General features: G+C 60.8%; 1 protein-coding gene across 2 annotated transcripts; it reads right to left on the reverse strand.

The window, feature by feature from the left end:
• Positions 1 to 102: 102 nt before the first annotated feature.
• ALDH1L1 (aldehyde dehydrogenase 1 family member L1) lies at positions 103 to 27,379 on the reverse strand. Of its 2 annotated transcripts, none has more exons than XR_015151971.1 (23): positions 27,329 to 27,379; positions 24,725 to 24,870; positions 23,267 to 23,501; positions 22,582 to 22,747; positions 21,334 to 21,435; positions 20,711 to 20,800; positions 19,021 to 19,158; positions 16,597 to 16,722; positions 16,169 to 16,260; positions 15,443 to 15,590; positions 14,075 to 14,194; positions 13,161 to 13,288; positions 12,492 to 12,642; positions 12,271 to 12,341; positions 9,022 to 9,127; positions 7,363 to 7,450; positions 6,895 to 6,988; positions 4,021 to 4,120; positions 3,853 to 3,923; positions 3,167 to 3,332; positions 2,074 to 2,179; positions 1,425 to 1,624; positions 103 to 669 (listed from the first exon to the last, which is right to left on the reverse strand). XR_015151971.1 is itself a non-coding variant. In XM_086368987.1 (23 exons), exons 2-23 carry the CDS (start codon positions 24,849 to 24,851, stop codon positions 614 to 616), a joined length of 2,709 nt encoding a protein of 902 aa, XP_086225113.1. In that variant the 5' UTR covers positions 24,852 to 24,870; positions 27,329 to 27,379; the 3' UTR covers positions 103 to 613. The 2 variants fall into 2 exon arrangements, 1 of the variants encoding a protein (XP_086225113.1); XM_086368987.1 differs by having other exon boundaries at positions 3,853 to 3,951.
• Between the last annotated feature and the right edge of the window lie 465 nt (positions 27,380 to 27,844).

A 27,844-nucleotide genomic window follows, 5' to 3' on the forward strand; every position in this document is an offset into this window, starting at 1 on the left:
GCTGGGAACTGCCTCCTTCAGGCATCCATGAGCCCAGATAAAATCTGGGAGTTAGGAAAGGAGGAATAAAGGCAGACAGATGTAGAGGACTCAGTCTGTGCTCCTTCCTGTGAGATAATAGACTGCACACTGGCCCCTGCCCCCAGGTCCTGGCAGCCAGCCCCCGAGCCCCTGCCATGCCCAGAGGGACAGGAACACCAGCAGCATCTGTTTATTGGGAACTCTGGGGGCTCTGGGTGGGCTGCTCACCAGAAAGACCCAGCCGCAACCAGGAGCTCCAGCTCTCAGTTCTGCCCCGACCCCATCCTCCGGAGAGGGGAGACAGGGCTGGAGAGGCAGGTCACACCGCCTCAGACAGGGCGGGTCCCCTCTAAGGCTCGTCTCCACAACCAGCCCCAGGCAGAGGACAGAGCCCGAGAGCCAGGGCTCGTGGGCAGGCGGGGACATGGGTGCTGGCCAGGACCCTTATTCACATGGGGTCACTTCCTGGCCGAGCCGGAGGTCACACGGATTGGGCAAGGTGGGGGTCCCAGATGGGGACAGGGGTGCAGGCCAGAGGCTTCCACCGCATTCAGGGTCGAGCCCACAGCCAGGGACGGTCCTGAGACCCTCCTCAGTACTCGAAGGTTACCGTCTTGACCCGCAGGTACTCGTTCAGGGCTGCCTCTCCTGCAAGAAACGCCGTGCCAGGGGCAACATCACAGTCCCAGCAGCTGCTCTGGCGGGCAGCGCTGGCATGTCCAGCGCTGTGGTCATCTCAGAACCTCCCCTCCATGTCACCTCCCAGACCCCCTTCTTCCATGGCTCCGAGGGGCCCTGCTGCTGTGCCCCCAACAAGCTGGGCACCAGAGCTGATCCCCCACAGGATCCAGGCCCCAGCTGCTGGCTTCCACAGTGGCAGAGTTGGGGTGGAAGCCACCCCAAGTCATGGAGCGGCCCGGGGAAGGGGGGTATCGGGAAGAGGTCTGCTTCCCCAGGAAGGCTGGGCCCAGTGCCACCCTTTCTGCCTTGGCACTCACGTCATCCTCTCGGGTTCGCCCAGCCCCCCACGGGCTCCCTCTATGAGGATGAAGCCTGAGCCTGATTAGGGCTCCCAGGCCCCCTTAATCTTGCCCTTGCCCGCCCCCCGGCCCACTTAAGCACTCAGCCTCTCTCTGTAGCTCCAATAGCAGCTCCTCCAGTCGCTTGGGTCTCAGCCCACTCCAAGAGGCCCATCCCGTCCCCAACTAAAGCCAAGTCCAGCCTCCTGTTCAGACCACTGGACAGCTTCTAGCAGGATCTGACTCCCTGCCTTGGTCACCGGCCTGTCGGCTCCCAAAAAGAAGTAAGTGGCATCTCATCAGCTCTACCCTGGCCCCTGGGCTGAGCGGCCTCTAACGGGTGTTTGTTGAATGAATAAATGAAAGGAGGTGTGGCTGGCTTACCCAGGTCTTTGCCGAACCCTGACTGCTTGAACCCCCCGAAGGGAGCGGCCACGTCAGTCTTGTTGTATGTGTTGACAAACACGGTGCCAGCCTCCAGCTTGTCGCTGACGTACAGGGCCTTGTTGATGTCCCTGGTGAAGACGCCAGAGGCCAGGCCGAACTCCGTGGCATTGGCCCGAGCCAGCACCGCGTCCACGTCACTGCAGGGAAAACCAGGAGGGCCTCCTTGAGGAAGGCAAGGGGCCAGCCCTGGACGGGGAGCACCAGGAGGTCTGCACCCCCGGCCCAGGCGGAGCCCGACACAGCACAGGGCCGAGAACGGCCAGGCCTGCCAACCAAATTGCAGATTCACGAGCGACATAAATGACTGCTGTGCGCGCCCCTGAGGCTTGGTCAGTTCACGACGCAGCCACTGGGACTCAAGGTGGAAGCCAGCGCGCTGTGGAGCTGGAGAGATGCGGAGGACACCCCCGGCGGGCCTGAAGCCCTGCAGCCACCCCCAGCCGGGGTCTCCTCCTCTGTGCTGAGAGGACTCTGTGGGGGTCCAGCTGCGTCCACAGCCCCACCGGTCTGAGCTCCCTCCCCGCAGCTCACGTGAAGACCCGGGTGACCAGGACAGGCTCTCAAGAGGCTTAAGTGGGACCCCTACCCATCAGCAAACCGAGAGATGATCATGACGGGCCCAAAGGACTCCTCCCGGGCTATGAACATGTGGTCCTGCACGTCTGTGAAGACCGTCGGCTCGAAGAAGAAGCCTGGGGGGAGACGAGGGATTCGAGACCCGCCAGTGTCTCCCCTGCACCGCACTCCAGCCACAAGCCTCGGGGACTTTCAACCACACACCTCAATGACGGAGCTGCTCTGTCCACCACCAGGGGCCAGTGCTGTCAGCTGGACACACCTCCTCCCATCCCGACTACCACCCCACAGGCCCTAGCCACTCCACAGAAATGTTTCTGGTGTCAGAAAGGCTTTCTCTATTTCACCTCTGGACACAGAGTCGTGGGCCCTGAGAGCCGTTGGACTGAGATTGAATTTGGCACAATTCAGGGAAAATCAAGAGACTTGAAATTTTCTCTCTACTATTTCGAAGAACAACAACAAAAAGATGAATTTAATAGTGTTGTTAGTTGTTTAGTTGCGTCTGACTGCAACCGCATAGACTGTAGCTCACTAGGCTCCTCTGTCCCTGGGATTCTCCAGGCAAGAATTCTGCAGTGGGTTGCCATGCCCTCCTCCAGGGGATCTTCCTGATCCAGGGATCGAACCTATCTTTACCCTCTGAACCACCAGGGAAGCCCCTGTTAATTTAATAAAATATTCCATGTTTGTACATATTTACAAATTATAACAGCAATTATAATTCTTAACCGTGTGTCATGTATGGACGCTTGTTGACGCACAGGGTGTGGGTGTGGCCTGTATCCACTCATCTGCAAAGGAAACGTGCCCCCCAGCTCTTGGAGCGCCACAGGCCAGTCTCTGCACCCTGCTACCCCATCCTGCTCACACCCATCTCTGCCGCCCCACAGAGAGCTGCATGCTGGGGTCTGACCTCCAGCTGGGAGGAGGCTGTATGCAGGCCCTACACCTGGTCTGGCAGGTGTCCCAACAGCCAAGCTCTCCACCCCTGAGATCCTAGATGGGAGAGCAGAAGTCTGGGAGCCCAACTGCAGGGGCCTGGGCCCCAGACACTGCCCCAGAGGCCATGCCACCTGCTGCCCGGTCCGCAGGTCTCTGACCTGGCCGAGGAACCTGCTTCCCGCCGCACACCAGCGTGGCCCCCTCCTCCACGCCGCGCTGGCAGTACTCCAGCAGCTTCTGCAGGTGGGCCAGGTGATTCTGCGGCCCATGGTTGGTGTCCCGATCCAGGGGATTGCCAATCTTCATCTTCCCCACCTCCTCCACCTGCAGACGCCCTCAGGGTCAGTGTTGCCTGGGCTTTTGACCGCGGTCACCGCCTGACCCGCCTCCCACATACACATCTTTGGTGACCGACCACTGGGCCCTGAAGAAAGTCCGCACGCCAGATGCTGGCCTCTGGAACCATGTTCTGGTTCCAAAACTGCCTTCTGGGTTGAAGCCTCAAAGCACCCTCTGTTCAAGAGCAATCTGGGCTTGGTGTGGGAGCTGGAATGGTGCAGGTGTACAGGGAGAGGGAGGGCAGATGTGCGGGGAGTAGGGCAGGTGTACAGGGAGGGAGGGCAGGTGTGCAGGACAGGGGGCAGGGAGAGGCAGCATGTGGGTTGGAGCCGTGGGGCTGCTGCTTCTTGCTGAAATACTAAAGTCCAGGGAAGACTTGCCACGGCCTCCCCGAGGGGTCTGGGACCCAAGTGGCTGGTGCCGGACTCCACTGCCCAACCCTCCCTGGCCCCCAATGCCCTGTAGCTGGCAAGCAGGCAGCACCAAGCCCGGTGACGGGACCTACCACTCTATGCACAAACTGGTCGTGGATGGAGTCCTCCACAAAGAGCCGGCCGGCGGCGATGCAGTTCTCGCCTTTGTTGAAAAAGACAGAGCTCATACCCTGTGCGGAGGGGAGAACAGCACTGGGTTACGACCCCTGGGGCAGCCCCCCGCCCCCCGCAGTGCTCACCATCTGCACGGCCTTGCCCAGGTCACAGTCCGCGAAGATGAGGAGGGGTGACTTCCCACCCAGCTCCAGGGAGACCTTCTTCACATTGCTCAGGGCGCAGCTGAAAGGGACAGGGAGAGATGGGCTGGGACACGGGGTGGGGAACATGGGACACGGGACATGGGACATGGGATGGGGGACACGGGACACGGAATGGGGGACATGGGACACAGGACACGGGACATGGGATGGGGGACATGGGATGGGGGACACAGGACATGGGACACAGGACATGGGACATGGGACACAGGACATGGGACATAGGACACGGGGCATGGGATGGGGGACATGGGATTGGGGACACGGGACACAGGACACAGGACACAGGACACAGGACACAGGACATGGGACATGGGACATGGGATGGGGGACATGGGATGGGGACATGGGACATGAGATGGGGGACACGGGACATGGGACACAGGACACGGGACGTGGGACATGGGACACAGGACATGGGACATGGGACACGGGACATGGGACACAGGACACAAGACATGGGACACGGGACACAGGACATGGGACATGGGACACGGGACATGGGACATGGGACACGGTACATGGGATGGGGACACAGGATGGGGACATGGGACATGAGATGGGGGACATGGGACATGGGATGGGGGACATGGGACACGGGACATGGGACATGGGATGGGGACATGGGATTGGGGACACGGGACACAGGACACAGGACACAGGACATGGGACATGGGACACGGGATGGGGGACAAGGGATGGGGACATGGGACATGAGATGGGGGACACGGGACATGAGACACAGGACACGGGACGTGGGACATGGGACACAGGACACTGGACATGGGATGGGGGACATGGGATTGGGGACACGGGACACAGGACACAGGACACAGGACATGGGACATGGGACACGGGATGGGGGACACGGGATGGGGACATGGGACATGAGATGGGGGACACGGGACATGGGACACAGGACACGGGACGTGGGACATGGAACACAGGACATGGAACATGGGGCACGGGACATGGGACACAGGACACAAGACATGGGACACAAGACATGGGACACGGGACACAGGACATGGGACACGGGACACGGGACATGGGACATGGGACACGGGACATGGGACACGGGACACGGGACATGGGATGGGGGACATGGGACACGGGACATGGGATGGGGGACACAGGATGGGGACATGGGACATGAGATGGGGGACATGGGACATGGGATGGGGGACATGGGACACGGGACATGGGACACGGGATGGGGACATGGGACACAGGATGGGGGACACGGGACACGGGGGCTGAGGGCAGCTCCAGTGCAGGGTCACTCGGAAGAGCAGCCGAGGATCTGAGCTGGAGGGTCCCTATGAGGCCAGGCCCGCACCTCCTCCCCTCCCCGACCCCGCCTCCCCCACACCATCCCAGCGCAGGCCTTGCTCTCGTGGCACCCCCACCCCCCACACCCTCTCTCCTTTCAGGCTGACCCCAGAAGGAGGTCTTGGAGCCCCACTGGCCTGCGACCCCTGGCTGCCGGGAGCCAGCACGGGAGTTCCCACCCATGACAAAGGTCACGCAGAGAGGACCTGACATGCAAAGGTGAATCAGGACTCGAGAGGCCCCCTGGACCTGCCCGAGCATCTACGCCAAAACCAAAATCTGTCTGTTTTACTATTTCACAACTTTCACCAACTCTTCTGACATTAACGGGGGGCTATCCCCAACCACCTTTCTCTGAAGAAAATCAACTTAGAGCTCTAGTTAATAATTCTCCTGGGCATAATAGGAGTGTTTCAATTCAAACCCCTCTGATGACTTTCTCGCTTGCCTGACAGGTTTGTTCGGACTCCTGCAGCTACACATGTGATTGTTCACAGCCTCCCAACCACGAGAGGCACGGGAAGCTTAAGATATTTTAACAATGCAGAGCTTCTCAGAGAGTTAAAATTGTTAGAATAGAACTAGTAGAGGATTTCTTTGTTGAGCTAATGCTTGCTGCCAAGTTTCCATATCCCTTACCTACTGTGTCCCTGGGGGTGTATTGATTAATATAGTTGGTATATAGAAATGTAAGTAGTAGCTTTAATGTTTGTAACCTTGGACCCTTGAGTTAATTCTTTTCTTGTTAGAGCCCACCACACTTTTGCCCTATAGGAATGCAACTTTATCTAATGCTTTCAGAGGGTGGTGCCTGACTTTAGAAAAATCACCTTTAGAGAAAAATAAGTTTTCTGAATAAAGGATCATAAAATGTTAACAGGCCTCCTGGCCAGAAGATGATGTAAATCACCTAAAGCTTTTGCACATGATAAGTTTGCAGAAAGAAAGCCTGGCTTCCATAAGGATCAAGGACTGCTGACCTTGCTTGACTCCCCCCACCCCCCCATTATCCTCTATGCACAACTTAAGGTATAAAAACTACTTTGGAAAATAAAGTGCAGGCCTTGCTCACCAAAGCTTGGTCTCCCCATGTCGTTCTTTCTCTTTCCTTTTCCTTTTCAGGCTGATTCCCTGGAGCACAGGGGCCCTCAGCATTCACTTTCCTGCCTGGGCTTCTAAGACCCCCTCGAGAAGGTGCCTAAGGTGGGGCACCTTCAACTATTCGAGAGGGCACCTGTGGCCTACATGAACAGAGCAAGTCCTGTGCTGGGGCTTTATTGGCTTTCTGTGTAAACCAAGGAGTATCAGCCTCTTTTCTCTCCTCTATTTTCTTAACTGCAAAATTCTTTGCTTATCTCTTTCTCTATTTCTCTCAGTTGCTGATGCCGTCCTCCCGAGGGAATCCCTGGATCCAACCGGGGCTGGACCCTGGTACCTGGCCCCTCTGCCCGCTCCACCACCTACCTTTTCATAATGTGCTTGCCGACCTCGGTGGACCCTGTGAACCCAATCTTCCGCACGTCCGGGTGATCTGACAGTCTCTGGCCGACCAGTGAGCCTGTGCAGGATGGGCAGGGGGAGGGATCAGGGCAGCCATGGAGCCTGGTCATCCGTCTCCAGCCACCCAGGGCCAGACACCCCCGTCCTCCCCAGGGGCTCAGAACCTCCACTGGGAGGTCTTCTAGCCTCTCAAATTTAGCGTATCTGAGACTCAACTCCTAAGCTTCCCCAGGCCCGCTCCCCTTCCCTGTTCTCCATTCAGTCAACAGCCTCTCCTCGCAGTCAGCGGCTGCAGCCAACAGTCACGCTCCCCAACCCCCATCCAGGAGTCCCCCAGTCTGGGGCTCCCACAGGCAGCACTCCCACCAGGGAAGCCCCCTTCATGTAGGGGCGCGTCACACGGCAAGCCTTGTGCCCCGTCCCCAGCCATACCGGATCCTGGCAGGATGTTGACCACGCCCTTAGGGATGCCCGCCTTCAGGGTCAGCTCCGCAAACTTCAAGGCCGTGAGTGGGGTGACCTGAGGACGCAGGACAGGTGGTCAGGTCCAGAGGGCTGGGCAGCGGGAGCCGGGCACCAGGCTGCTTGCCTCAGCAGCTTCCCCTGCAGCCTGACGCCAGGCCTGAGCCCCCTGCACCTTCCCCCGCCTCCACCTGTTTGTGCCAAGCCCTGGGGCGCCAGGGCCATGCCCAGAGGCCGAGGGCATTCCTCTCCCTGGCCCTCAGGACCACCAGCCCTCCTCTGCCGCTGCCCATGCCCGCTGGCCTCCGAAAGCTCCCTGGTGCCCAGCCTCACCCGCCCGCCCTGTGTGATGCTGCTGAGGCCAACCTGCGTCCACGCCCCCCAGTCTGGGGGGAAGCCTGGTTCGGGGGTCTGTGCCCCCCACCCCACCATTGCTGGGCCTCTGGCTGAGCAGTGCCTGGGTGGGTGCTCATACCCTGGGGGCTTGGGCAAGTGGGCTCTCCAGGGACCACTGCCTTGACCTGTCAGCAGCCCCCCAGCCTCAAGGGAGAAGTTAAGGGTCACCTCTGGGGCTGCAGCGATGCTGCCTTGAGCAGACGTGTATGGAAGTCAGTGGGGAATTCATTGTGTGTTAAAATGCCTGAGTGTGGGCCTCTGGTGAGCCAGAATCATTGCACTGATTTTCATTATGTTAATACCGTTGAGGCCCAACCACCCCAAAGGCGCTGAGGGAGTGAGACGCCCCAGCCCACTGCCCCAGCATCAGCCCTGCCGCGCCTAACTGATCTATCTGAGGTCCAGACGAAGGACGGCGGCTCGTGTGGTGACCCCACCACAGGCCACACTGCACAGGCTGCTCCAGTGCAAGGACCCCATCACGTGGCTTCTCCGAGAAGGACCCCCATCACGTGGCTTTTCTGAGAAGGACCCCGTCATGTGGCTTCTCTGAGAAGGACCCCCACGTGCCACGTGGCTTCTCCAAGAAGGACCCCCATCAAGTGGCTTCTCTGAGAAGGACCCCCATCACGTGGCTTTTCTGAGAAGGACCCCATCACGTGGCTTCTCCAAGAAGGACCCCCATCACGTGGCTTTTCTGAGAAGGACCCCGTCACGTGGCTTCTCTGAGAAGGACCCCCACGTGCCACGTGGCTTCTCCAAGAAGGACCCCCATCAAGTGGCTTCTCTGAGAAGGACCCCCAACACGTGGCTTCTCTGAGAAGCCCAGTTGGTGGACATACAGGGGCTTCCCCCAGATGTTTGGGGTTTGAAGCTCCAGCTTTAATGGTAGACGCCCCAAGCTCACAGCCCAGAGCTGGGTCCTGGGGCACATGGAGGGGGCACACAGCTCAGGGGGGCTGAGCTGGTGTCCCCAGAAATGACACAGATGCTCACAAAGAGGCTGCACGCACATCCTGGTTAGCCTGACTTGGCCCCGAGACCCAAACACACCAGGTCTGCCCTGTGGGCTGTCCCTCACAGGCTGCTCTCACCTGCAGAGGCTTCTCCTTCCCGCCCGTGCGGGGTTGTGGGGGAGTGTGGGGGTCGAAGGGGCCTGTGGCCTGCCCCTGCCCTGCCAGGTAGCGCCCACGCCCTCCAAGCCTGCAGGCCCCGGGCCGCGCCCGCACCTACCTGGGCAGGCTTGATCACCACTGTGTTGCCTGCAGCCAGGCAGGCGGCCGTCTTCCAGGACAGCATCATCAGGGGATAGTTCCAGGGGATGATGATGCCGCAGACCCTGTCGGGGAAGGAGGCCAGTCTTCATCTGTCTGTGCCCCCGGAGGCCCTGCCTGAGCCTCATGGCTGCCTCCCTCCTCTCCAGGCCAGGCCCTGCTCAGGGCCAGCGTGCAGCTGCCTGCCCGGGCAGGGTGGTGTGCCCAGTCTGTCCCTTCCCAGGAGGGGTGATGGCAGAGGACGCTGCAGTCTCTGCTGGGACACCTTCTAGGGACACAGCCTGGAGCCACCCCAGGAGGAGGGTGACAGCAGGTAGGCACGGGTGGGGACAGGCAGAGCCTGGGAGATGGTCTGGGACCACAGGGGTGGACAGGCAGCCACAAGAGCGGGTCAGAGGTCACGAGTGTGGGCAGGAGGATGTGAGAGATGGTCAAGCGTCACTTGGGTCGGTGTGGATGAGGGTCCTCCTGGGCATTAGGCCAGGGCTATTGCCATGGGAACAAGAAGGATGTGGTCCATCTGGGGGCCTGAGGAAGCCTGCACGCTGTGTCCTGAGAGGTAGTGTCCTGTGTTGGTGCCACCCCTTGTCCCAGACAAGCCTCTGGCTGGGCAGTGTCTCCACAGAGGGACCCCCACGTCCCAGAACTACTGATGGCACCACGTGGCCCTGCGTCCTCCTGACCCTTAAAACCTGGGGTGGCAGCCCCTCTCTGCGGGTCAGTGAGACGAGCTCATCCCCAAGGGGGCCCCTCGAACACCAGGCAACTGCCGTTTCCTCACTCCCACTGCTGTCTCCATCACCATCTTCACTATCATCTTCACCACCATCATCTTCACCACTGTCTTCGTCACCGTCGTCTTCACCATCGTCTTCATCACCTTCTTCACCACCGTCTTCATCACCATCATCTTCACCACTGTCTTCACCACCGTCTTCACCACCGTCTTCGTCACTGTCGTCTTCACCACCGTCTTCATCACCATTTTAACCACCGTCGTCTTCACCACCGTCGTCTTCACCACCGTTTTCACCACCGTCTTCACCACTGTCAGTTTTCACCACCGTCTTCACCACCGTCATCTTCACCACCATCGTCTTCACCACCGTCTTCACCACTGTTTTCACCACCGTCGTCTTCACCACCGTTTTCACCACCGTCTTCACCACTGTCAGTTTTCACCACCGTCTTCACCACCGTCATCTTCACCACCATCGTCTTCACCACCGTCTTCACCACTGTTTTCACCACCGTCATCTTCACCACCGTCTTCACCACCATCGTCTTCACCACTGTCTTCGTCACTGTCGTCTTCACCACCGTCTTCACCACCGTCTTCACCACCGTTTTCACCACCGTCTTCACCACCATCATCTTCACCACCGTCATCTTCACCACCATCTTCACCATCATCATTCACCACCGTCATCTTCACCACCATCTTCACCACCGTCGTCTTCACCACCATCTTCACCACCGTCTTCACCACCATCTTTGTCACCACCGTCTTCACCACTGTCATCTTCACCACCGTCATCTTCACCACCATCTTCACCACTGTCGTCTTCACCACCATCTTCACCACCGTCTTCACCACCATCTTCACCACTGTCTTCACCACCATCTTCGTCACCACCGTCTTCACCACCGTCATCTTCACCATCGTCATCTTCACCACTGTCTTCACCACCGTCTTCACCACCATCTTCACCACTGTCTTCACCACCGTCTTCACCACCATCATCTTCACCACTGTCATCTTCACCACCATCTTCACCACTGTCGTCTTCACCACCATCTTCACCACCGTCTTCACCACCATCTTCACCACTGTCTTCACCACCATCTTCGTCACCACCGTCTTCACCACCGTCATCTTCACCACCGTCATCTTCACCACTGTCTTCACCACCGTCTTCACCACTGTCTTCACCACCATCTTCGTCACCACCGTCTTCACCACCGTCATCTTCACCATCGTCATCTTCACCACTGTCTTCACCACCGTCTTCACCACCGTCTTCACCACCGTCTTCGTCACTGTCATCTTCACCATCGTCTTTATCACCTTCTTCACCATCATTTTCATCACCATCTTCTCCATCATCATCAGAGAATGGTTCCCTGAACAACGACAGCCTGGCTGAGCCCAGCAGTGGGAGGAGGGTGCTCAGAGACCAAGGCAGACAGGTCAGTAAGGAGCCACTTGGCTGGCAGAGCAGGAGTGCAGTGCAAACTGGGGCCAGCCTGGGGCCCACACACCTTCCTGGGGGTGGTGGGTGTGCTGAGGGGTTAGGAGAGCTGGTGCCCACCCCAGATACACCCAGCAGACCCAGAGGGACTGAGCTTGAGAGGGAGCAGGGCAAGAGCCCTGGGAAAGAAGGAGAACTGGGCCGGAGGCTCCAAAGCTGAAACCCTGCAGAGACTTGCTGCCACCAGGGCTGGGTCGTGCCTGCGGCCCTGCTTGAGGGGGTGACCTTATCTGGTAACAAGGTGTCTGGCAGGCGGGGTTTGCCAAGGAATGAAAGGTGAAAGCGAAGTTGCTCAGTTCAGTTCAGTTCGTTGCTCAGTTGTGTCCAACTCGTTGCGACCCCATGAATCACAGCACGCCAGGCCTCCCTGTCCATCACCAACTCCAGGAGTTCACCCAGACTCACATCCATCAAGTCAGTGATGCCATCCAGCCATCTCATCCTCTGTTGTCCCCTTCTCCTCCTGCCTCCAATCCCTCCCAGCATCAGAGTCTTTTCCAATGAGTCAACTCTTCGCATGAGGTGGCCAAAGTACTGGAGTTTCAGCTTTAGCATCATTCCTTCCAAAGAAATCCCAGGACTGATCTCCTTCAGAATGGACTGGTTGGATCTCCTTGCAGTCCAAGGGACTCTCAGAGTCTTCTCCAACCCCACAGTTCAAAAGCATCAATTCTTCGGTGCTCAGTCATGTCCAACTCTTTGTAACCCCATGGACTGTAGTCTACGAGGTTCCTCCATCCATGGAATTTTCCAAGAGTACTGGAGTGGGTTGTCATTTCCTTCTCCAGGGGATCTTCCTGACCCAGGAATTGAACCCGGGTCTCTAGCATTGCAAGCAGACAATTTTACCGTCTGAGCTACCAGGCAAAGGAATAGCTGTCTGATAAACATGTGGCCGGGAAGAGACCTCTGCGCCCCCACATGCATTCCTGGGAAGTGCCCAGCCCATGACTCACCCGATGGGCTCCCTCCGGGTCATGGTCAGGTTCCGGTTGGGTCTCGCCTGGTTGATGGGGATGGTGGAGCCCTGGATGAAGCAGCAGTAGCATCACTGGGGGGTTTCTGGCCACCTCCCGCTGGGCAGCTCCTTGCACCCAGGCCCAGGGAGGGACGGGACTGTCTGTCCCGAAGCCCCAGCTGGAGTTGGACAGGATGGCTGAGGTGCTCAGAGCCCCACCTGGATCTTGTCGCACCAGCCAGCGAAGTAGCGGAAGGTCTGGATGGACATGCCCACGTGTGTCTTCAGGGCCAGCGTGTAGACTGCACCTGCATCCAGGGCCTCGATGGTGGCCAGCTCCTCCTGGTGCTGCTCCATGAGCTCTGCCAGCCTGGAGGGGGCGGCAGGGGGGGGGGCGGGCCTCAAGCTGGCACAGCCCGCCTGCCCTCTCGGGGGTCTGCCCCCGACTCAGTCTCTGGCCTCAGTGTCATCATCTGGAGGGGCTGCTGTGGGCTCCTTGGAGGTGGGATGCCCCCCCATATGAAGGCCTCACCTCTGGGAGCAGGGTTGGGGGGTCAGGTGGAGACCACCCATCCAGAGCCGCCCTCAGGCTTGAAGGTGGCTGACCCATCCTATTCCTCCAGCCACCGGCAGGCCCCAGCACCCCAGTCTGCTCCCAGCTTGCTGACCCCCCAGGGACCCCCAGGGAGGCAGCCCCCAGCTCCTGTCTGGCTGAGCAGCCATGAGTGGGAGCACCCCAAGTCCTCCCTGGGCTTCTGCTGGCACCTGGCTTCACCGGGAGGGGACGTGACATGGGAGAGTCCTCCCTGAGGCCACCAGCTGTGCAGTCGCAAGTCCTCCCAGAAGCGCCCCTGCGCCTGGGGAACGGGGATGGGGTGGGGCTCACACCTGTACAGGAGGCGGCCACGGTCCCGCGCGCTGATCTTCCCCCACAGTCCGTTCTCAAAGGCGTCCTTTGCAGCGGCCACGGCCTTGTCCACATCGCTGACCTGGGCCAGGGACACCTGGCAGAGGGCCTGCAGGGGCACCGAGCCTGAAGCCTCCGGGCCCCCGGGCGGCCCCGCGGGGGAGGCCAGGCTCATGCGGGGCGCGGCCGGCAGGAGGGGCTGTGTCCACGTCCCCTGGGGTCTTCGCCGCCCCGACCCCAAACAGGGCGACAGACGCGGACTGCTGCTCAGCGTCTTTGACCAAGAGCAGGAGCAGGCCCACATGCTGAGGGGCCCGGTCGGGAGGTCTGCTTCTTAATAAGCCTGCCTGAGCCCCTGGATCCTGTGCCCTGAGGGTGCCCACCTGCCCTGCAGCTCAGGCCTCCACCTAGACGGGCCGGGGGTGGGAGTAGGGCTGAGGCTGGCGTCTCCAAGCCCACGGCCCAGGAGCCCACACGGCCTCCCGCCCGGGGTCCCCAACAGTGGCCTGGAGGTGCTGACAGCCCCTGACGGGCTCGCTTGGGGGTCCTTGTCTGGGTCCACACAGCCCGCCTGTTACTCTCTTTAAACCCCCTCAGGACCCACGTTCTGCATCCCAGTCCTCTGCAGGTGTGCGTGTGTAGGAGTGTGTCCATCTCAGAATGTGTGTGTGTGTGTGTGAACTTGACTGCCTCTGCTCTGATGTGATGCCCGATGGCCACAGCCAAGGAGTCTGAGAGCCTGGGATGCTGAGGGCCTCGGCGAAGGGGGGCCCTGATTCGGGGGGTGAGAGGGAGGGGAGGGGGCCTCCCAACACGGGAGGGTGTCAGTGGACAGGAGAGGACCCCGAGAGGTCATGGAGGGTGGCGGGGGCCGAGGGTCCGGGCCTGCACTCACACTTCCATCTGTCGGGTTGATGGTCTCGTAGGTCTTGCCACCCTCGGCGTCCACAAATGTGCCCCCGATGAACAGCTGATGGGGCATCCGGAGGGTCAGCTTGTTCACGGCTTTTTCCACCTGGGGGGCAAGGACCTCAGGCTGGAGCTACAGGGGCATCCCTGACAGGCATGGGGACTACTTGCCCCACCAACCCTTCGACACACAAGTAGGGGCCTGGGGTCTCCTCACGGATCCAGCCCTGCTGCCCGGGGCCATCATGCAGGGCAGAGGTGACGGCTGAGACAGGGACGCTGGGCCAGCCTGCCGGCCAAGCTGCCCCGGCCCCAACCCCAACCCTTGGGCTCCACACTCAGGAAGTGGCACAGCCCCTGCCGCATTGCACGCACATGGGGCCTTGGGGTGGCTTCTCCCCTAAAGTCCACGACCCAAGGCCAGCCTGGGGTCCACCCCAGCCTCCTCTCCTTCCTTCATCCGCCTTGTCCCCAACTCCCAGCCAGACAAACCATCACAAAGCCCATTCCTATAGGAGCCGTAGCCTAACTAGACACCCCAAGGGTGGTTTGTGCAAAGTTTCTTTACAAACAGGTCTGCGTTACTTCCTCACACTTCACACACACAAGCTGAACGTACAGGGCTGTTTGTTCTCCTTCATGGAAGCGAAAGTGGGAAAGTTGCTCAGTTGTGTCCAACTCTTTGTGACCCCATGGACTCCAGGCCAGAATACTGGAGTGGGTAGCCTTTCCCTCCTCCAGGGGAGCTTCCCAACCCAGGGATCAAACCCAGGTCTCCCGCATTGCAGGAGGATGCTTTATACCAGCTGAGCCACCAGGGAAGCCCTTCTTGGGAAACCATTCCCAATTCCTCTTTCTGTCCCACTTGGTCTCTCTCTCTCCTGTGTCAACCAAAGGCCTTTGATACAGTGACTGGTCGCCCGGGTGATGGAAGAGCCGGAGGCTGAGCCCAGCAGGAAGCCGCTGCCAGTGCTGAATCAAGACGAAGGGAGGAGGTGGTGGAACCCGAGTGAGGGGTGAGGGTCAGCAGGAGGTGCAGGACGGGAGCTGGAGGCCACACCAGAAAACCGCCAGTGGAGAAGGGGGCGGGAGAGACACACTGTGGACATGTCTCCTCGACACCGTTTCGTGCCCTGAATCTTAGGCAACAGCGTCCTCTGTAGAGTCTGCCCCACTGCCTGGCATCTTTAGGCTGCTCAGAGTTACCAAGGGGAGCTTGATCACCAAAGGGCAGGCTCTTGGAGTCCTGGCTTCCCTGGGTGTCCCCGTGGACCCGCTGGTGTGGGTGCCTGTGGGTGTGCAGGCTCACACAGCCCGTGAGCCCAGGCCTGCCTGTGGGGCTCCCGGGACTCACGTAGTCGATGGCGCACTCGGTCTCCTTGTCGCCCCCTCGCAGCCTTCTCACTAACAGCTGGATGAAGTCCCCAAAGGTGGTTGCCATGTAGACATCTTCATTTTCCAGTTCCAGGCCGTCACACAGCTCCTTGACTTCCTCCACCAGCCTGGAGGACAGAAGGGGGAGAATGGGAGCCTGGACAAGGCCCGGGGTCCTGCCCTCCTCTTAGCAGAGCTGGTGGTTCTGCCCAGCACCCAGAGCATGGGTGTTGGTCTCAAATCCGTCTTGAAAGCCCAGTTTGAGGGTTCAGAGGCTCTGGGTTCAAGTTCCGGCTCTGTCAGTGCTAACTTGTGGTCAGTTGCTTTGGGAAGGCTTGCGATTGCTTTAAAACTGCTCCAAAACAGTTTGCTCTTCCTCCTGTGAGGGTGGGGGTCTCGGCCCCCTGCCCTGCCCTGTGCCTGCCAAGACCTTCTGGGGCGGTGGTCCTCATCTATCTGCTTGCTGGGCTCCCGCTTGCAGAGCCGTAAGCAGCCAGCTACATGTCCAGGCCCAGAGTGGCCACTCCGGGGCCGTGACCCCACTGGAGATGGACGTGCCTGCCCACCAGCTGTCCCACACCGGATGGGCACAGGCTTGCACACCCTCGTCCTTTCTGGATCTCTGACCCACACAGTGCCCGCTCCTCAGTTTGGGGGTGACTTCCGACTCAGAGACCCCGGGGCTCCACCCCCACCCCCACCTCACCTGACAACGTCCACGGATGCGGCCCCCGACTTGAAGAAGTCCGTGGACTCGTCCACCTCCGGCACACTGGGGAGGATCCGCTTCCAGGCACCCTGGAGGGCCAGGCAGTGAGAACGAGCCCCCAGGCCCAGAAGGCAGCCCCTGGTGCAGCCTGGCCCCAGGCGGGCCTGTCCCCTCCGGGCTTTGCTGCACCCAGGGCTGGATGGTCCTTGGGTGACCACCTCCCTCCCAGTGCCTGGCCGCAGGCCCTCATGCCGTTGGGCGGTAGGACCCAGCAGAGGAAGGAGGGCCAGGGGACACCTGGAGGACAGAACCACGGCGTGCCTGAGGCCAGGACATACGGACTCTGGGTGTGCACGCCCCGCCCCCCCAGAACACACACCCAGTGCATGCATGCCCCCACCACAGCAGCCCCAACGGCTCCCCACCCGCACAGCCTCCGCGGTGCCCAGCTCCTCCTCTGTCAGCTCCAGGGCGCTGCTCTCTGCTCTCCCGAAAAAGTGTGCGGCTGGGATCATCTTCCCATCCTCCAGCTGGATGTTCTTCACCAGCAGCTGCGACGGGAGGGCCATCAGTGCCCCTGGGCACCCCGCGGCGGGCATGCACTCGCCCCCATTCTCCCCTAGGCAGGCCCGGACGCAGGCAGGGCGTGAGGAGACCAAAAGGGCGGGGGTGCGGGCAGCGGTCGGGGGGACCCGTGTCCTCCACCCCAGCATGCTCTCAGGCTTGGAAACCCACGATGGCTGTATTTGAAGAAGGAAATGGCAGCCCACTCCAGTATTCCTGCCTGGAGAATCCCATGGACAGAGGAGCCTGACGGGCTGCAGTCCATGGGGTCACAGAGAGTCGGACATGGCTGAGCGACTCACAACAACAATGGCTGTATTATTCTATAAAACCAATGCCTGCATGTGAGACGGAAGGCATCCCACCACTGCCTTGAAGGCCAACGGAGACAACAGTTAGTCACCCAGCACCCAGCTTGCGGAAACCGCATGGAGACTGGCCCAGGTCGTGAGGCTCCCTCTGGGTGGGGGAGCGTGTGCGCTCACGGCAGAGAATGTGTCTGCCAGGTGAGACGCTCTGTGAAGAGCGCCCCCCGCCCAGAACTGGAGCGGGGCTCCCGGCTCACTGCCCCCACCCCACCGACTGCTGCCTCCCTGCATGCTCTGGAGCCCCAGCCCAGCAAGCCCGGCTGGACGCTCCTGAAAGACCCTCAGCCGAGGCCACCACGGCTGCCGCCTGGCCTGGGGTCCCTCAGGGATGTCGGGGAGATTGCGGCCCAACCCACGCGGCTGGTGCCTTCCTCCGGCGGCTGCTCCAGGACCTGCACCCAGGCCCGTCCTCCACCGCTGCTGGCAGCTAAGCTTGGCCCCGGCTAGCAGAGAGGCCCGCCTCTCTGTGACCACCGTCCTCCTCTCAGTCTGCCTTCCTCCGTAATCCTGCCTGGGTCTGCTGCGGGAACCTGGCCCGAGACAGATGCCCTCATTCCACTGCAGCACCACCCAGGAAGGGACACCCACGCGCTGTAACCCTCAGGTGGCCTCGGGCCAGTAGGACAGGCACCCAGAGTGAGCTCTCACCGGTCCAAGCCAGGCTGCTCCCTGCCCGGGACTGTTTGCACGGCCGCCACCATGTGTTCAGCATCCGCAGAGTCCCCTGAAGTTCCCCCAGTGCTCCAACACCCCTGCCTGCCCTCCTTCGCTGGCCCTGGTACCTTAGGGCCCAGGCCATCTGCCCACCACCTCGTGCGGTGAGTGTCACGGTGAGTGGCAGGCCCGGAGCCAGCAGGCAGGGCCGGAGCGGAGCTCTGCCGCGGATGCGTGTGGGTCAAAATAGACAGGGATCTGAATTTCTTTGCTTCAGTTTTCTACTTGGTAAAATGGTGAAATGCTAACATGGATCTCATAGAGCTGTGGGGAGAACTGAATTGTTTTAAACAGAGCGTGGCTCTCAAGCACACATCAGTATTCAGTTGCATAAATCCTGGGTGTCACCCTGAGCTGCAGTTGCTAAAGTGGGTCAGAGCAGCTTATGTGCGCGGCGGGACTTCTGTTCAAAGAGAAGGAAACTGAGCTCGCTCTGTGCACCTGGACTCTGCTGGGCTTAGACAAGGCATGGGCACAGGGCTCCCTGGACAAGACCCCCCGACTCTGATGCCCCCCAGGGCCCCCAGCTCAGGACCCCCAGTGATGCCCAGGCACAGGGATCCCTGAACAAGACCAACCCTGACTCTGACGCCCCCCAGGGCCCCCAGCTCAGGACCCCCAATTATACCCCGGCACAGGGCTCCCTGGACAAGACCAACGCTGACTCTGATGCCCCCCAGGGCCCCCAGCTCAAGACCCCCAGTTATGCCCAGACACAGGGCTCCCTGGATAAGACCCCCCAACTCTGATGCCCCCCAGGGCCCCCAGCTCAGGACCCCCAGTTACGCCCAGGCACAGGGCTCCCTGGACAAGACCAACCCTGACTCTGACGCCCCCCAGGGCCCCCAGCTCAGGACCCCCAATTACGCCCAGGCACAGGGCTCCCTGGACAAGACCAACCCTGACTCTGACGCCTCCCAGGGCCCCCAGCTCAGGACCCCCAGTTACACCCAGGCACAGGGCACTCTGGACAAGACCCCCTGACTCTGATGCCCCCCAGGGTCCCCAGCTCAGGCAGGGCACCTGGCCAGTAAGAGCCCAGGGCAAGCCTTCCTGGGACGGAAAAGTGGCCGACCCAGCAGGTGAGGGTCTTCCCTCCTGGATTCTGTGGTCTCCTTTCCCTGTTTGCTCCAGAATGGCCAGGAGTCTCCCTGCGGGGCCCGAGCCCACAGTACAGTCCAGGAGTCGCAGCAGCACACTTACCATCCGGCTGTCATTCCCGAAGAGGATGAGGCCCGCTTTGGTGATCACCCCTGGCCGGTGGGCGCCCGGGATGGGCAGGTCCTCTCCCTCAGGCTCCAGGCCCGCAGTGCTCAGCGTCGAGTTGAAAAACGTCAGCTTCTGTTGGGGACAGGAAACCAGAAGGTGGAGATGAGAGGGGGGCCCCTGCAGCCTACCAGGCAGTGCTGAGCGGGCGGGTGATGACGGACTGTGACGGCGTGGGGCCAGGACAGCCCAGGTGTCAGCGCCCGGAGCACAGACGAGACCTGGGCAGGCGGGAGGCCCCAGAGGGGGCCCCTCCCACCTAACATGGGACCGTGACCTCCAACCCCAGGGTCAGACACCTGCAGAAAGTGTGCTCAGCCAGCACCGAGGGCGGGCCTGCCTGGGGATGGGTCACGCCCTGGCCGCGGTGCACAGGGGCTGGTGGTGGCAAGGCCAGAGACCCTGGACGGTCTGGGAAGCCCGCCCACGAGCAGCGGTTCGGGTGGTCAGGGGCTTCGTGGAGGACAGGGCTGTCCTCGAAAAGGCCTGGCTGAAGCCCCCTCACCCCCAAGGCGAAGGCGAATCAGGGTTGGACTGGGGTCTCTGAGGGCTGCTCAGTTCAGTTCAGTTACTGTCATGTCTGATTCTTTGCGACCCCATGGACTGCAGCACGCCAGGCCTCCCTGTCCATCACCAACTCCTGGAGTTCACTCAAATTCATGTCCATCGAGTCAGTGATGTCCTCCAACCATCTCATCCTCTGTCATCCCCTTATCCTGCCTTCAATCTTTCCCAGTATCAGGGTCTTTTCCAATGAGTCAGTTCTTTGCATTAGGTGGCCAAAGTATTGGAGTTTCAGCTTCAACATCAGTCCTTCCAGTGAATATTCAGGACTGATTTCCTTTAGGATGGACGGGTTGGACCTCCTTGCAGTCCAAGGGACTCTCAAGAGTCTTCAACACCACAGTTCAAAAGCATCAGTTCTTCGGCGCTCAGCTTTCCTTATAGTCCAACTCTCACATCCATACATGATTACTAGAAAAGCCATAGGTTTGACTAGACAGACCTTTGTTGGCAAAGTAACGTCTCTGCTTTTTAACATGCTGTCAAACGGAGACCAGCCTTGGAAAGCCCGGAGCAGACAAGACAGCTCCGTCACACAGCAGAGCTTAATTTAGCTTCTTTTGCAAGACACGCAAGACCAGCCTGACCTCAGTCACTCCTTGCTTGTCTCTGGAAATCATAAGTGAAGTTTAAACTGTTCCTCAAGATTGAATTAAGTGACCTTTAGCCAAATCCCTATCATTTAAGAAAACTCTTTGGACAGCCAGTCACTGCCTCCTCACCGTATAGCCTGCTTCACGTCAGCAGACTGTGCATGGTCTGGGGCTCCCGGCTCCAAACCGTCTTTTGTGAGAGTACTCAGCACATAGGTACTAAGTACCACGTTGGTGATTCACTGCTTTCAGTTCTGCTGTTTCGGAACTTTGACCGCCGAGGGGTGAGAGTCTGACCCCAGAGCTGCTGCCTGGCCTGGAGGCCTCGTGCGTGCGGACCCCACCCTTCCAGGACCCGGGGGGCTGGGGCTGGGGTCTGCCAGTGGCCAGAGATCACGCAGCTCACACGTTCCGGCAGTTCAGCAGCAGGGGACCCAGGAGCATGGCCCATCCCGGCCGCAGGGACACACCTGCCCACAGGCCTCCGTCCAGGCGCCCGGCACCTTGTCGTTCCCACGGATCCAGTTATGAATGGCCTCTGCCGGCTGGTCCCAGTCGATCTGCAGGGCAGGACGTGTGTGCTCAGCGGGCCCTCCCTGCGCTCCAACCACCAGAGCCCCAGCCCCGGCCTTCACTCCTCCCCACGGGCCCTCCTGACGCTGGGTGGAGCCTGGGAAGGGGCTGAGGAGCCTAGCTTCCTCTGAATCCCAGAGCTGGGCCAGCCTCCCCCTGGGGCCTGGCTCTGGGTGTGCATGGACCCTCGGTCTTTCATGGGATGTGAAGGGCAGGATGGTTTGTAGGGAGATGACGCTCTGTGGTCACAAGGACCAGGGCCCGACACACAGGGCCACCCCCCAGTTTAGGGCGGCCCCACAGGGCTCACCAGGTCCCTGGAGAGCACCCCCTGAGCCCCGATCAGAGACCCAGACCTGGGCCCCCGGGATCCCCAACCGGGGCAGCCCCCAGGAGCCCAAAGCCCTCCTGGAATTCATCTGGCAGACAACCGCCCTCCCGCCAGCCCATCTCCCGGGGCCCCTGCCCTCCCTAAAAAGGAACTGGGGAGAGTGCAGACACCCAGTCCCTTGGCGCTCACCCTGGCCGTCTCCTTCCTCTGAATCCCCTCGTAGGTGGCGCCCTCCTCGGGCTGAGGGAGTCTGGGGGCTTTGCCCTCGGCAATCAGCTTCACAGCCTGAACCTGGGAGGCGGGGGCAGAGGTGTCTGAGGCATCAGGACCCTCCCCTCGGCCCCCGCTCACAGTCCGAGCTGTGGGATTGTGTAGACCCTCCCAGCACCACACCCGGCTCGGGACAGGCACCACGGGATCTGCTTTGGGAACAGGTGGATCCGTGGCTGAAAGCAGGGCCCAGGGCTGAGGGGCGGCCCCCACTGTGCTATGGAGACGACCCCGTCTGCCCCCTGTCCCGCCGCCTCCCCTGCTGGACACGCTGCCCCTTGGGGCTGCACAACAGCTCCGACATCAACCCTTCGAGTCTGCCTTCCACCTCCAGCTCCTCAGAACCTCCTTGGACTTTCCATTCATGAATTCTTAGGGAAAGAGGGTTTCTTGTCCCCTGGAATCAGGAGGTGTGGACCTTGAGCCACCAGGGACAACTTCTCCTCCTGACCAAGGGCGCCCAACCTGAGGAGGAAGCTAATCAGACGGGAGGCAGAATCAGGGTGAAGAAACAGAACCCCCGACCGGCCAGAGCCTCTGGGCTCAGCCAGGCTTGAGGATGTCCCTGTCTGGAGTCTCCTCTCGGAAAGGAGCCCAAAATGTGCCTTTTTGGGCAAGGTTTGTTGAGTTGTTCTGACAGCTGTAAGCAGGTCCCGTTTAAGAGAACAGTGTTGTCGTTCAGTCACTCAGTCGTGTCTGACTTCTTGTGACCCCCATGGACTGCAGCACACCAGGCCTCCCTGTCCATCACTATCTCCCAGAGTTTTCTCTGATTCATGTCTATTGAGTCAGTGATGCCATCCAAGTATCTCATCCTCTGTTGCCCTGTTCTCCTTTTGCCTTCAATCTTTCCCAGCATCAGGGTCTTTTCCAATGCGTCGGCTCTTGGCATCAGGCAGCCAAAGGATTGAAGCTTCAGCATCAGTCCTTCCAATGAATATTCAGGACTGATTTCCTTTAGGATGGACTGGTTGGATCTCCTTGCAGTCCAAGGGACTCTCAAGAGTCTTCTCCAACACCACAGTTCGAGAGCATCAATTACATGTTCTAACCCTGCCTCTGTGAAACCCTGAACTGAGAGTCCCTCCCACCTGCAGAATCCTAGCCAGCTCTGGGCAGTAGCTGGCGCTGGGGAGCCCTGGGGTAAGTGTGCGGCCCTGCCCTTACCATGCCTTTGACGCCTTCCGGGAAGAGAAAGCGGTTGTAGAGGGAGCTGACAGTGTCATCTGGGAGGACCTCACACTCCTTCTGGAGCAGAAGGTCCCCGGTGTCCAGACCGTCGTCCGCCCAGAAGATGGTAAACCCCCCTTTCTTGTCCCCGTGGATGAGGGTCCTAGGGACGGAAGACTGACGCCTGAGTCCGGAAGGAAGGACCATAGAAAAGGGGGCCTGGGGCTAGGGCCCCTCCCGCCTCCCCAGGGAGGACGCAAGAGGGAAAATGGCGTTTACTGATGCGACCGCGTGCCAGGTATCAGGTGGAAGAAGCCCTCATGCTTCTTCCTTTATCCTTCCTGCCGTGTAACAGCCTCGCACGCCCCTTCTACAGATGCGGAGACTGAGGCCCAGTGAAGCGAGGAGATGTGTCTGGAGGTCAGGGGGCTGAGTCCCAACTGGTCCAGCTACAAGCCCGCCCTCTCTTCCGGCTCAGATGCCTGCCTCCCTGATGGTGCCTCCAACAGCTCCACCCTGCAGACTCTCGCCCTCTCATCTAGAGCTATCTGCTCCAGGTGTCTCTAGTCCGTCTCTCTCTCTCTCCAGGTGGGCGGGCGGGGGTGGACGGCGTCTGGCAGTGCTGAGCCCTCGGGGGCCCCGGAGCGCAGCCACGGAGCCCGGGGCGGCCGGCCTGTCTCACCAGTTGATGGCAGAGGCGCCCCGGTGGCGCGGCAGCAGGCTCGGGTGGTAGATGATGGAGCCGTGCCGGGGGGCGCTGATGACCTCCATGGGGATGAACTGGCTGCAGAAGGGCAGCACGTTCAGCTCAGCTCCCAGGGCCTGGTACTGCGCCACCACGTCGGGCAGGGCCCGCCCCTTGGCCCGCCAGCGGGGGAACTTGAACACTGGCACGCCGTCCTGCTCAGCCTGCAGGCCTGCGGGACAGTGGGTGAGAGTCCGCCCCCAGCCTCCGAGCCCCTGCCTGCGGGGTGGGGGGCTCCTGCACCCCTCTCCAGGCCTGTCCCTCACAGCACCCCCGCTGCCCAGCCGGGCTCTGCTGGGCAGCGTGGAGCCATGGCCCCAGCCAGGGCCAGCCTCTGGGATGCCTTTGCCTGGACTGACCCTGCCGACTGCCAGGACCTCTGAGCGCCTCTGTTTCCCAGACACCATGTGGCCTGTGACCTCTTTACCTACAGGCCCCATGAGTGTGTCTCCCTGCCCCCTGGCTCCGATGCGCGGTCCCCACGTCTCCAGGTTTGAGGATGTAGCCCCCCCGAGTCTGCCCCACCGCCCCCTGCCCCCTGCGGGCACGAGCCCTGGGCTCTCTCCACGGCCTGCACCTGTCAGCTGCTCCCTGGCAGGTCTGGGGACAGGTGTGGCAAGTGTGACAGCTCCGTCACACACAGCTGCCGCGTCACCCTGGTGACCCTCGGCCTCTGCCCTGTGTGCAGGGAGGCGGGTCGGCGTGAGTGGTCTAGACAGTGACCCTCTGAGGCCAGGTCGAACAGCAGCCCCAGGCAAGGGTCACTGTCACAGGCCGCACTGGGGCAGGAGCGGAGCAGTGGTGCCTCGGCCTGTGATGCTCCATCGTGGGAGCACCCTCTTCCTTCGGAGCCAGGTCCCGCGTTCTGAAACATTCAGCCCTGAGGAGGACCTGGGGGCCTGAAGGCCCAGCCCTTGAGCTGAGGCCCCAGCTCAGCAGCGATTCTCACACCATTTTCCTTCTGGAGAAGTGGTGTGTCTCTGGGAGCTTGTTGGAAATGCAGACTCCCAGGCCCCATCCCATCCTGGGGGCAGAAACTCCGGGGCCGGGCGTTGGGGGGCAGGGGACTCTGCTCAATAGCTGCCCCTGCCGGAGACGGGGTGCAGGGCTCGCTCACATCCAAGAACCCGACTGCGGTGATTCCCACCCGGCAGCCCTTTCGGAGCCTGGGTGAAGGGACAGGGGAGCTGGGGGTGTTCAGACTGTGGGGTCCTGGGTGCAGGCCAGCCTTCTCCACCACCCTTCGCTGTGATATGCTTTGTTCCAGAAAAGCGTGGCGGTCAGTGGGCCCTGAGCAGGACCCAGGGTGGACCGCGTGTGATCACTTCAGGCCGGGGACGCCCACACAAGGCCCGCAGGTCCCACTGCCACCGCCGCCCGCCAGGCACCACTCACCGAGGGGGTCTGCCTTCCCGTCCTTGTCGGGCACGGTGAACACGCCCACCACCTCATGGCCCTCCTCCCGCAGGCGGCAGTAGACCTCCTGGCCGAACAGGCTCTGTCCGATCACTGCGATCTTCATGGCAGCGGCCGGCGGGGACCTGCGCAAAAGGGACACAGCGTCCCACGGGGCGCGCTGGCCCAAGGGCGCAGCCCGCCTGCTCCACCCCACCCCCGGGCCCAGCTCTGGGCACCCTGGGTGGCCAGCTACTGCGGGGAGTGGTCCACCTGAGGGGCGGAAGGGGAGGCCACAGGGCTGAGCGGGGTGTGATCACAGACCCTGGACGCCCCGCCCGATGCCCAGAGCCCCCAGCCCAGCACCCAGTGCTGTGTGCCGCCGTGTCCTCCCGGGTCATCCGAGCGCATCTCTGCAACTAACCAGCCCTGCGACCTCAGTCAGGTCACATCAGCTTCCGTCTCCTCATTTGCTGATGAGGAAGCTGCTCCTCAAAGGCTTCCAGCAGCAGGCCGGGCGCTCCCCAAGCAGGAAGCAGCGCGGGGCTGCGGACTTGGGGCCTGTCCGCTCCACGGAGCCTTTGGATGAACCCAAGTTCTTAAACTGAGCACAGTACCCCGCACCAAAGTCCCCCTTTATGCTGAATGGGCTTTGTATCCTGTTTAAGAAATCGTTGCCTCCTCCAAGTTCCTGCACACCTTCTCTTCACCTTCCGGTTGTCTGACAGAGGAGCAAAGGCAGTCTCCTCTACAAATGTTCCTGGAACTGCTAGACACCCACACGCGAAAGACGAGCCAGACACACATCAACAGTCTTCACAAAAAGTAACCGAAAATGCACCACAGATGTGAATGTAAAATGCAGACTACGAAACTTCTAGGGGACAACAGAGGAGACCACCCAGCATGTGGTGCTTTCCAGATTCAACAACAAAGGCATGATTTAAAAAGAGAAAAATAAGCTGGACATCATCAAGATTAAAAACTCCGCTTGAGACGCTGTCAAATGAGTGAGAATGGTGTGTGTGTGGGAGGTATGTGTGTGTGGTGTATGGGCGGTGTATCTGTGTGTACGGTGTATGTGCTGTGTGTGTGGTACATGTATTTGCACACATGTGTTTGGCAGAGTAAAGCCTAGAAGGACCCGCACAGAAATATTAAGAGTCACCAGGCAGGGTTTGGGGGTTTGGAAGTCTTTTGATAGCTCTAATTATCTTTTTCTTACCAGAATGTTGTTTTTGAAAATATTGGGTGTATATTACTCGTGGAAAATTAAGAGGACAAAGCAGGGAGGCAGGGTCAGGAAAGCCACTGTGGAGCTGGTGGGCAGGAGCCCTGGGTGGGGCAGCCCACCTTGAGCTTTGGTGCAGGGAAGGTCAGGTTGGGGGGCGGCAAGTGGAGGAGGGAGGAGACCCACGGCCCCTAGGGGGCCTCCTCCCCTGGTGGCACCTCGGTTCCCTCCTCCCGCAGGGCTCAGGGACACTGTGAGGCTGCGCCTGCAGCAGGGGGACCTTCGGGCTCCCCAGGCCCCCTGCCCAGTGGCCAGGCCCTGCTCAGGGCCCCTGTTCCGAGCTGCAGTTGGAAGGCCCTTGAGCTGGGCAATCAGCCACAGGCGTCGGTCCCCAGCTGCCCTTTGCTGGCCCAGAGCCATCTCGTGCCTGCAGTCATTCCAGCTGGGCACCTGGTGGTCCACATGCTCGTGACCCCCTCAGCCTGTGGGGTCACACTCCATCCGCGACCCTTCCCACGGTCCTGGGCAAGGGGATGGGCCACCGCATAGCTGCCCTGGGTTCAAGATTTCCTTGTCTCCTAAAGGGACAGGGGCATCTCCCAGCGCCATCGGGAAGGTTCACAGAGGGGAGATTTGCAGAGGGTCCGCGGCCAGTGGCAGGCAGAGGCCCCAGATTTTCAGAATCAGCCTCAGCCGCTGAGGGCTATTATTATACCACCTATCAATTTTAGCCCAAGAAACTAAGATTCAGGGCTTAAGAAAGTTGCCTGATTTCTGGAAAATTGAGGGCGCAGGAGAACTGGGGTACCTGGTCAGGGTGCTTGCCTCCCCGAGGCAGGTGGCAGGTGAGGGGTCCTGACAGACCCTGGAAGGGCATGGGCTGTGAGCAGCTTGAGTAACGCAACACCCAGACCAGAAAGGGGGCTACCCTCACCCCGGCTAGGGTCTGGGGTCCCGTCCCCTCCCCGTGGGGAAGGACAAGGGCAGGTGGACTGGAGCTGTCCAATCACGAGAGGTCCTTGTGCCTGGGCCCCCCAGCTCTGGCCAATCAGGTAGGACCATCCCCAGTCCCGAGAATGGGGTGAGGGCCTTAGGAGGCGGCAGGACCCTCTGGTCACCTCCCCCCTCCAGCCTCCACGGCCCTGATGACGCCCACGGCCCACTGTGCGGCTTCGGGAAGCGCTTTTCTCTCCTCGCCCTCCCTCCTGCGCGATCCCCGCCTCCCCCCGCCCCCCGCCTTGCCTTCCTTCGGCCAAAGGACCCCCAGCCAGGCTGGGAGACTCCGCAGCCCCCAGCGGAATCCCACCTCGCTCCCCGCCCCAGAGCGAGAGCAGAGCCAGGGCAGCCTCCCTGCCTCCCTCCAGGGGACTCACCACGGAGGAGCGCAGGCCTGACTGTCCAGAGGGACCTCTGAGTCCAGGTCCGGGCAGGGGACGGCGTTGGCGCTGACCCGGCCTGGGCGGTGGGGAGAGGTGGGGCTGGTCCCCGCCAGTCCCGGAGCCCCGGCCAAGGCCAGAACCCCAGAGGGGAGGGGCGCGGGGCTGGCGGGAAGCCACGGGGTGGGGGCGGGGGTGCGGGGACGAGGGGGAGGGGGAGGGAGGACCCTTCCAGGAGTCACGGGCTCTAAAAGGGCCTGCCGCGGTTCTCTGCAGGGCTGACTTGATCCAAGGACAGTGGCCCGCAGAGGCCGTAAGTTCACTCAGTGGCCTGGAAACTTTGCACAGAGCTGTCATGTCTTTCTGGGGAGACCCCCTGTACCTCGGGAGGCCTGTACTTCAAGGTCACATCCTAAGGGAAGCTTTCCCCAACCACACACCCACTAAGACAGACCCCCCCCCTCACCACGTGACCACAGAGAGCTTCAGGGTGCTTCTGCACCCTCTCAGCCA

The sequence above is a fragment of the Bos grunniens genome, chromosome 22, assembly GCF_055505025.1.
Source record: "Bos grunniens cultivar Pamir isolate PY7600 chromosome 22, Bosgru_T2T1.0, whole genome shotgun sequence".
NCBI classification, from domain to species: domain Eukaryota; kingdom Metazoa; phylum Chordata; class Mammalia; order Artiodactyla; family Bovidae; genus Bos; species Bos grunniens.

Coding starts and splice junctions, on each gene's coding strand:
- ALDH1L1 (XM_086368987.1), bottom strand. CDS start 24,851: ATGAAGATCGCAGTGATCGGACAGAGCCTGTTCGGCCAGGAGGTCTAC. Junction 20,801..21,333: donor AGAGGAAGGAGACGGCCAGG/GTGAGCGCCAAG, acceptor CCTGCCCTGCAG/ATCGACTGGGACCAGCCGGC. Junction 3,952..4,020: donor TGGGCAAGGCCGTGCAGATG/GTGAGCACTGCG, acceptor CCCTCCGCACAG/GGTATGAGCTCTGTCTTTTT.